Source organism: Canis lupus, chromosome 4 (assembly GCF_048164855.1).
Source record: "Canis lupus baileyi chromosome 4, mCanLup2.hap1, whole genome shotgun sequence".
NCBI classification, from domain to species: Eukaryota; Metazoa; Chordata; class Mammalia; order Carnivora; family Canidae; genus Canis; species Canis lupus.
Window position 1 is genome coordinate 75,978,536 of NC_132841.1, and position 10,327 is coordinate 75,988,862.

Below are 10,327 nucleotides of genomic sequence, written 5' to 3' on the forward strand. Positions count from 1 at the left end.
TATTCAGATCCCTCTCTTCTAAATTGTGTACACCAAGGGTGGATATTTATTTCATGGTGGGAATAACATTGATTTATAAACCTTAAAAATGAATTCAGAGAGACTCCCACAGTTTCTGTTAAATTAGGCTTTGCAAAAAAAAAAAAATGAATATCCAGTATACAAGTTTCTTACAGAAAATATATGCTAGTACATAAATCTTTTTAGACTAAAGCATGGGGTTAATTAATGCCATCCGTTACCAGGACCTCCTTGGCGGTGTGTGTCCACTGTGTACACCACTCTTCTGCTTCTGGCCATGTGAATTGCTCCACGCCCGGACCCTGAATTCTAGGCATCGGAAAGTTAGCGCTATTGTTTAGGCCCCTTAGACTTCCCAGATTGTGGTGTACTTATCTCAGCTGCAGCTGTGCAAACTCCTTTGGCCGCATTATTAATGACTGTGGAAGGGAAAATGAAAACAGGTGAACTTTCTTTAATTAAGTCACCTGCGAAGTTCCCGTATTCTAGAAGCAGGACTCCTGGTGCTCTTACTCTAGATAATAAACATTGCTTGCGGTGGGGAACAGCCTGGCGTAGCATGCTATGGGAATGGAGAACCCATGGCTCCTGCCCTCCACGTCTTGGTGTGTTCCTGGAAGACCCCAGCTTCTCTAGCTAGGCCTTGAGGTTTCTTTCAGGCCTGGTCTCTGCTCATCTGTGTCCCATCAGGCTAAAGGGAAATCACAATTTTCAGTCTTGGAATGGACTTTGCCTTTCTGAGGAACTTGGCAAGGTTAGTGGGACTCAAATAACATGATGGGCAGAGAGAGCAGATACTTTGTCGAGAAGAGTAGGTTTTGGGTATCTCGAGAAAGTGAGCACTGACAGGTACCACGTCCAGGGGGATGTAAGTCCAAGAGCCCATCCAGTCTGATCTACTTTCACCCAGCTTTTGGAGAAGTTGTCCAAACTTTCCGAGCCCATTTTCCTGATTCTACAATAAGGTTCAGATATTTTCCACTCTGTTTAAATGCTTCATTGAGCCGAAAAATGAGGGGTGAAAGTTGTTATATAAACATTTCTTAGCATCTCAACATCAACATGTTGGAGTTGTTGATTTTTCTTTTTTCTTCTAATATGTGACCACTTTTATTTCATTTCTTAAATTTTTAAAACTTATTTTCATTAAAAAAATTTTTAAGTATATTTTTAAAGATTTATTTGGGTGGGGGCGCAGAGAGAGAAAGAGTGCTCATCCCAAGCAGACTGCACTGAGCAGGGAGCCTCACGTGGGTCTTGATCCCACGAACCATGAAACTATGAAATGAGCCGAAACTAAGTCAGTTGCTTAACTGACTATGCCACTCAGGTGCCCCAGTCTCTTAAATTTTTTAAATTGTATTTTTATACTTTAGTTGACACCATATTGGAGTTTTAAAGGAAAATTCGGTGGTCTGCTTTGTGATATGATTGGTACAGCCCTGGATTTGATTCATAAACTGGATTCCCAACTCCTGTCTCTCTTAGCTGCATGAGGTCTCAGCAGCCTCCATAAGGGAGAGGCTGTGACTTGGCTTGTCTTACCCACTGATAGGATCACTGGCGACTCAGAAGGATAAATACTTTGTGAATAACAAAGCACCCTAGAAAACTATCTCTACCATTACAGACTCACCTCTGGCTAGCTAATAAACGAGGCTATCAGTTAAAAACATCTGTGCCAAAAAAAAAAAATCTGTACACTTGTGAAAAAAGCTTAGAAACTCACCTTTGCTGCTTCTGCCTTGTTTCTCATCCTTTCTTCTGCACCATCAGTGGTGGGGGTGGAAAAAGGAATATTGACAAAATATTTTGAGTACAGTTTTTTGGTAATCTACAAATGAGAAGAATGGAACTCTTTTGGTGGGGAGGTAACAGTTTCACTTAACTGGGGTTCGAGTGTTCCCTATCATCAAAATCAGTTGCAAGTGTTCATCTGTCAGTGCTTAATCGATAGTGAGATTTTACATACTTCATCTTTGAAATATCTTTTACACAGATCAATACTGCCAAATACTGATACTAATCTACAGGCATGTGACTTCAGTTGAGCATATCCATTGCTTTGACTGGGGCGGAGTCTACTCTGTTTCCCAGAGAAGGTAGTGCTCAGAGATGGTTATTGTACGACTGTTGAGATGGCTGCCCCTTGGGATAGCTGGCCCTGGACTTTTAGTGCCTACTCAATAATATGTATCTTGTTTTCACATAGGTTCCCGTGTTCCTGCTGTTCTTAGATTGTGTGTGGCAGCTGGTGCACCAGCATCCCCCAGCATTTGATTTCACGGAGACTTACTTGACTGTTTTGTCAGATAGTCTATACTTACCTATTTTTAGCACCTTCTTCTTCAATTCGCCTCATCAAAAAGATATTAACATGGTAAGAGTCCCTCTTAGGAATCTGTGTATTTTTTTTTAAAAGATTTTATTTATTTATTTGACAGAGAATGTGCGCACAAAGTGGGGGTGGGGCAGAGGGTGAAGCAGATACCCCACTGAGCAGGGAGTCCAACACAGAGCTTGATCCCAGGACCCTAAGATTATGACCAGAGCCAAAGGCAGACGCTTAACCGACTGAGCCACCCAGACGCCCCTCGGAACCTGTGTATTAAAGAAGCCCTGGCTCACAAGTAGTTGCAGTAGTTTGGATGATAAATGTATTTCTAGAACACTAAGTACATACTGGGCCTTGTTTTGAGTGCTTCCTGGGTTTTGATCATTCTCAGAGCCCCCTGTGAGGTCTACATGCTTATCCCTGAGGAACTGAGGCACTGAGAGGATGAGAAACTGACCCAAGGCCACACAGCAAATATTGGAGCTGGGAGCAAGTATTGGAGCTGGGGAATTATGGAAAATTAAAAGTTGTTCTTTGTAAAGATGGCCAGGCTTCTCTTCCATTTACCTGATGCCTGGAGTTCCTCTGAAGAGAATAGAGACAGGCAGAGCAGGGAAGCTAGACTTTTGCTTGCCATCTGAAGCTCCTTTAGCCGCTCTTGAGGCCTTGCTCCTGGGAGTTTTACTTTCTAACCAAGCTTAATGCTGCCAGCCTCCAGGTTTGCCTCAGCTGGCCCTTTGGAGCAAATTCCTCAGTGAAGGGGCCCAGAACCTGGACCTCTGGTCACACAGCCCCAGTTCCAAATCCCAGCCTATCGCCCACCAGCATCAAGATCTTAGGCAGTTTAATTCAGTTTTCTGAGCCTCCGTTTCCTCGAGTCTAAAATATGAGAAATAGTGACCTCACAAGGTTGTCGTGAAAGTGCCTATCAGTGGCTGGCACATGGCCCACTGGAATGTAATGTGACCTTCTTTCCTCTCTCCCTACCCAGAACCTTAAGTGAACAACTACTGACAGCCATACGTAACCTTTAAAAATGAGGGACCGGGATCCCTGGGTGGCGCAGCGGTGGGATCCCTGGGTGGCGCAGCGGTTTGGCGCCTGCCTTTGGCCCAGGGCGCGATCCTGGAGACCCGGATCGAATCCCACATCGGGCTCCCGGTGCATGGAGCCTGCTTCTCCCTCTGCCTGTGTCTCTGCCTCTCTCTCTCTCTCTCTCTCTCTCTCTCTGTGAGACTATCATAAATAAATAAAAATTTAAAAAAATAAAAAAATAAAAATGAGGTTACCCATGAGTGTTTGGTCTCCAGTCAGGAGTGCCCTTCTGGGGCCCGTCCCTCAGCATTGTGTTCGCTTTCCTCAGCTTTCCCTGGAAGCCATCGTGACCTGTGCTTGTTTTGGCAGGGTAGGGAACACCAGGATACACAGAGCAAGCCTTTGAATCTGCTCACTGTGTGGGATTGGTCTGTACAGTTTGAACCCAAAGCCCAGATGTTGCTCAAAAACCCTCTTTATGTGGAAAAGCCAAAACTGGACAAAGGCCAACGGAAAGGAATGCGTTTCAAAGTAAGGTGACCCCCTTTATCTGCCCAGAGATCCCCGTGTATGTAAGGATAAAAGTTACAGATGGATTCCGCAACCAGTCTCAAAGTCAGGACTCATGGGCTGCCAACTGTCAGGGCCTGTGAGAACCCTTTGCTTTCAGTACATCAGCCTTTCCCCTGCTGAGACATGGCCATCTGCCGATTGTCCCTGACAATGTCACTGCCAAGGCAGTTGTGCTGCACCGGGTGGTGTGTACCCACTACCTGAGTCTGGTTAGCAGGGTAAAAGGAGTATTGATTGTGGGTTTTGCTCTGTCTGTACCGGCTCATGTCTTCAAAAGCAAGACCTTTCTTCATGAGATTCAGCTACAGTTTTTTTCTGTTAAGAGCTATACTCTGTCTAGCATGATTCCCCCCGCCCCAGGTTGATGTGGCGCAGGAGCAGCCACAGATGGCACATAAGCACATGGGCACGGTGGTGTCCAGTAGTCACAGCAATAGGCATCAGGCCTGATTTGGCCATGGGCTGTCATTTGCTGACCTGTGCCATAAACCCAAAGTGTCACATTATTTGGATGTCCCTTCATATACTTATTACTGATTGTACTAGGTATGAAAACCCCAAAGTCCCTAAAGGATAAACAATTTCCATGGCATCTCCTAGCTCTGTCTCCTGGCCCAGAGTTTCCCCCCACCAGACGCCACAAAGGAAAGCGGTGGTGAATCCCAAGTCAGTGTGTATCTCTGTCTTCTCCACTGCCCTACTTCTGATCCCACCTGCTATCCAGGGAGTCTGGCCGGTCCTGGTGTGGGGGGTGCTCCATTCTAAAGAGGCTTGGCGGCCAGGTGAACCAACCCCTGCATTTGCAGATGATGCCAGCTGCTGAACAACTTAGAACTGTTGCTTTACTCTTTCAAGGGTCCTCAGGGCCAGGGTGGATGTTTCCCTTCCCAGTTTAGTCTCTTGCCTGCCAGCTGGACCAGAACTGTCCTGAGCCCCAGAACAGCTTGGCCTGAGGTCAGTTTTTCTTCGGTGTGCTGTGCCCCCTGGTGGCTGCATGCACACTTCTCACCTGTTCAGGATTACAGAACTGTGCTGGGCGGGAGAGGTGTGGAACCTCAGAGACAGAGAGGCCTAATCCCTTATTTTGCATGGGAGGAAACTGAGGCTCCCCTTTGGAAGACTGGATTTCATTTTTGTGCTCAGATCCAGTTTTTCTGAGTGTCCCTTCTCGTAATCAGGAGCAGATGGCCTAGGCTCCAGGAGCTGACTGGCGCAAGAGGTTTGAGCCAAAGTGGTGGAGAATCTCAGGTTGTATTAGCTACAGCGGACCTGGGGCTGGGACAACAAGGAACTTTGAAGCCTTTGTGTTAGGACATCATGTGTCGAGCTTAGGGCCCCTTGTTAGTGGGCCAACGGACTTGGAGAAGTTCTGTAGAAACTAAAGAGGCTGTGGCTGACCAGCATGAAGCACTCCTTTTTAATTACTGTTCGATGCTGTGGGGCCTGCTTGGGCTTGCAGTCTCAACCTCAACCCTCAGCCTCGACCAGGCATGCCACTGCCACCCTGCCCTTCTCAAACCCACCGTTTGCATAGGGGTTGAGGGTAGGGGCTTCCAAGACAACTGAAATTCTGTTAAGAGCCCAGTCTCTGGAGCCAGACTGATTGTGTGTAAAACGACCTTCAGCACTTTCTAGCTGGGTCTTTGTGTATTCCTAACCTCTGCCCCTTAGTTTCCTCATTGGTAAAACGGGGCAGTAACAGCGACTCCGAGAATTGGCCGAGTCCATGCATGTAAAGCGCTGAGCACAGAACGTGGCAGGCGGTAAACATGTAGCGGCTGTTAGCTTCCACCTGCCTTCCGCGGTCCCCAGCCCAGACTAATTCCCCTTGGTCCCTGGGGAGGAGAGAGGCCGAGCTGCTGACTCCTGGCCTTCAGCTCTCTTGTCCACAGCCTGAAAGGCAGAAGTCCTGGTCAGCTCTCAGTTGTGGCATTGTGGGTGGTTTCCCTTTTCTTCTTTATATTTTTGTTGTTACTCTATATTCCATAACAAAGAATGCTTTTTTTTTTTTTTTTTTTCCCCTCTACAAGGAAGAACCAGTGCAGGAATATATTAGAGAGTTGTAGGGCTAGCCTGCCCATAAAACTCATGACTGTTCTTATTTCAAATGAACACCTCAGGAGCAAAAGAGCTGGGTAGAAATGCGTCTCCCCACATTGCTGACCTCTCCGTTGGGCCCCAGGAGTCCTTGTAACCTTTTACCTCCTTACCCATCTTCACAGCCCCTTCCTGGTGCTCCTCAGTTTAGAACACCTTGCTTTGGCTACAGGTAGAATTACTGAGGAGGGAAATAATGTAAATGCTGTCACGCTTTCTGCCCTGGGCAGCTTGTCAGGTGAGAACATCTGGCCCACTTAGTTCCTCAGATTCCTTCTGCTCCCACCTATCTCTTTGTCCAAAAGAATCTCTGTGACATAAGCCTAAACTCCCACTGGATGCCTGACAACCTACAAACATGGTTCATTGAAGCCACAAGATCTGCAGGTAGTCAGCACTTCTTCCTCCCAGGTGTTCAAAGCTTTCTCAAAGAAGAAACATTTTGCTTTCTTCAAAAAATGAATAGGCCTCACATTCAGACCCCCCTAAACTGGAGGTCCATCTTGAGTTAAGCTTGTTCTTTTTTTTTTTTTTTTTTTAAAGCTTGTTCTTTAAGAGTACTTAGCGTGCCCCTGCCCGGAGAGGAGGGAGTAGAAAGCTTCTCTTCCTGTCACAGCTCACCTTTATGCACAGCTCCTTTTATGCCTGGTTTCACCCATTTGTTTATAAACACAATGTGCATCTAACATTTGCATCATGGAATAAACAAGGCCCCCCGCCCTCCGCCCGCCAAGCCATTTACTGCTTTTTAATGACTCTTCATTCACATGGCAGTTCTGATTTCTCGTGACTCTTGTTAAAGCAGGATTATGCACCCCCACTCCCACCTTTTTTTTTTCCTTTGAAAGGTATGATTTGTAACTGCTCTCAGGCTAACCAGAGATTTCTATTTGTGTGTTCTCTCAAAGCATCAACGACAACTGTCTCTACCACTCACTCAATCTAAATCATCTCCCAAAAGAGGATTTTTCAGGGAAGAAACAGATCATTTAATTAAAAACCTTCTGGGCAAGAGAATTAGCAAATTAATTAATTCTTCTGATGAGCTGCAAGACAATTTTCGAGAGTTCTATGACAGCTGGCACAGCAAGCCTACCGACTACCACGGACTGCTGCTGCCTCACATCGAGGGGCCAGAAATCAAAGTCTGGGCCCAGCGCTACCTGCGTTGGATTCCGGAAGCCCAAATCCTGGGTGGTGGTAGAGTGGCCACCATGAGCAAACTCTTGGAAATGATGGAGGAGGTAGAGCGCTTACAAGAGAAGATCGAGGAGAGACACCACAGCCAGGGGGCCCTCCCGGCAGAGGGCCCCTCGTTGCTGAGGAGCTCGGCCCGCTTGTCCTCTTTGTTTCCTTTCGCTCTGCTGCAGCGACACTCCTCAAAACCGGTCCTTCCCACCAGTGGCTGGAAAGCTCTGGGTGATGAAGATGATCTGGCCAAACGAGAAGATGAATTTGTGGATCTAGGAGACGTGTGATTGTCCACTTAGTGGTCATGAAGGAGGGACGTTGAGGGTTGGGACAGGCATCGAACCCCTTTGCTCTCTGGATGAGTGGGTCACACTGCAGCTTACCACTGCAGCAGGCAGGGAGGCATTTGTCCAGGGCTCTGGAGCAGGAAACCCGGAGCTTCAGGAAAAGAGCTGGTTCTCATGTTTTTATGCTCCTGAAAGACTATGCAATTAAAACCGGATCTCTAGTATTATTAATTGAAAGGAATTATTACTTGACCCATAATCGAACTGTGGCCATTGTCTGATGCATATTATACAGAACCGGCGGTGGCTGGTTTACTACTAGAAAGGGCTTTGGTCTCACATTCTTGGACTCAATATTTTCTTCAGATCTTTTCTGTGCCAAGATAATTTATCCAGTCATTGGGAACAGTGTGTATCTTGCTACCCATCTTACTTCGGAGCAAGTTCAGCTTTATCTGATGTGTGTATGGCAAATTGAAAGACTCAAGTAGAGATATTCAGATGTATGGCATTCATTTAAACCCTAGCATTTTTCCTTTCTCTATCCTCTTGCCGGAGAAAAGCTGGGGAAATTCCACTCATGTTACCCATCCTGACATTTCCAGCCGTCCCTCCCCCTGAATAGACTGTGTCACTTTGTGTGGGGCTGGTGAGCTAGCCAACCAACCACGCTGCCCTTTCTGTGTGCCGACAGCTCCAGGTCTCCCTCTGCCCACTCCGGACCCCTCGCTGCCGTCCCCCCATGCTCCCTGCCATGGTGTGCGGAGTCCCAGGATCTTGCTGCTAAATCTGTTGGTGAAACTGGGGGAATCCCTTTGCCCGAAGGAGCTTCCATTCTTCTGGAACTTCTTTAATGTTTGAAAGTGCTTTGCCTTTTTCTAACAGTGTGCCGAGGCTTGGGGACATTTGTGACGGCAGCCCTCTGCATCAACCCTCACGCGGTCTCCCCGAATCTCTAACCGCACATACGTGAGCAGGATCACTTCAGAACGTGGCTTTCAGAGGGAAGCCATTAAGCAGAAATATCAGAAGTGATGGTTCTCCTTAGTACCTCAATGATTTAAAAGCCATAGAAGAAACTTGACTATGCCTGGTCACCTTGGATCTGCTGTCTAAATGGTATATATATATTTTTAAATGCAGGAAAGTACACTTTTAAGGACGAGTTGTTTTTTTCTCTCAGTGGAACCCTTGTTAAATCCCACAAAAGGAAAGGGGGAAGCTAATGTTGGAATGTCTCAAATTGAATGTTTGCCTTTTATATACATTTGCTCTCCAGTATAGATCCCAATTTGAATGTTACATGTTTAGAAAAAGTTCAGTTGCTTGAGGGCAATAAGAAATTTTCAAACTATTGACAAAGAAATTTCTCAGTTTGCACTGAATCGTCTTTTTGTATGTAGAAGAAATTGCTTTACTCTTCTCCCCATTTGTGTTGACACATGAGCCAGGTTGGTCTATTAAAATGACAGAGGTTGAGGAGAGGGCAGGACTCGGGCATTGGGGGCCAAACACATGTCCGGTCTTGTTGCCTTAAGCGTCTCACTAGTGAGTTCAGTGTTAGGCTTGCAGTAGGGATTTTTAAAATACATTAGTTCATTAGCTACCTTAACATGCGCTCTGTGGGCCTTCCTAAACTAGCACTAGCCTCCACTTCTCTGCCCCACTGCCTCCCTGATACACTATGGAGCTAACTATTTTTGTTACCATATTATAACGTGAATATTTATACAGTAGCCTCTTCAATCTTAGAACCTTAGCAGTTTTCATTCCAAAAATGCCCGGTGTGATGCTTTACACTCCACAAAGTATGGTTCAAAGGCACAAGGTCATGGCCCTTGTCATAGCAGTTGAATGTGCATTGAAATATTTTTCTATGATTTTTTTTTTAATTACAATAGAAAAATAAGCTGTTGTAACATGTGAGGTCATGACAATTTATGTATTTATATTTGAAATCAGATTTCTATAAACTTGTATTTGTGTACAGAATTCTCAGTGGGTTTATATATTGTGACATTTATATTCAAGATTGAGATATGGATTATGCTTAACAGTAAAAGCTGAAATGAGACCTTTACTTTGTTTAAAATGCTGCACTGTGCAAGTTTGGAAATGTACATTAATTTACTGTATATAATATCTTGAGTTTGTTTATACCTCCAAGTTTTTACACTGAAGATGAATTAGCTTTAAAAACATTCAAAACCTTTTTTTTTTTTTTTAAGGGAATAAGCTGTTGGGCTTTATCTGTATAAATGTGCTTTTTATTTTCCAATGTACAATGAAAGTTTATACTTATATTTCACTGCATCATATCTGATTGCAGAAATTAAAGCACAATTTACAAGCAATACTGCTTTCAATGTGGTTTATATAACGTAGGATAATTTTGTTCATTCAGTGTGCGTGTGTGTGTGTGTGTGTTGGGTTGAGTTGATTGGTTGGTTGGTGGTAGGAAACCAACAACCTAATAAATATTTAAAAAAAATTTTTTTTTTTGTTTCTAATAAATATTTAAAATTTTAGGGGCTCCTGCCTGGCTCAGTCAGAGCATACAACTTTTTCTTTTTCTTTTTCTTTTTCTCTTTCTCTTTCTCTCTTTTTCTTTTTCTTCTTCTTTTTTTTTTGGAAGATTACTTATTTATTCATGAGAGACACACAGAGAGAGAGAGGCAGAGACATAGGCAGAGGGAGAAGCAGGCTCCCTGCAGGAGCCTGAGCAGGACTTAATTCCAGGACCCCGGGATCATGCCCTGAGCTGAAGGCAGATGATCAACCACTGAGC

The 10,327-nt window shown here is 45.0% G+C and overlaps 1 protein-coding gene across 1 annotated transcript in view; it reads left to right on the forward strand.

Annotated features, from left to right (window-relative positions):
• Positions 1-9,893, forward strand: part of MTMR12 (myotubularin related protein 12) — a 72,871-nt gene extending 62,978 nt beyond the window's left edge. Inside the window, 3 exon segments of the mRNA XM_072824994.1 lie at positions 2,234-2,401; positions 3,761-3,922; positions 6,970-9,893. Coding sequence (XP_072681095.1) covers positions 2,234-2,401; positions 3,761-3,922; positions 6,970-7,539 — 900 coding nt within the window. The 3' untranslated portion in view covers positions 7,540-9,893.
• Positions 9,894-10,327: the final 434 nt, after the last annotated feature.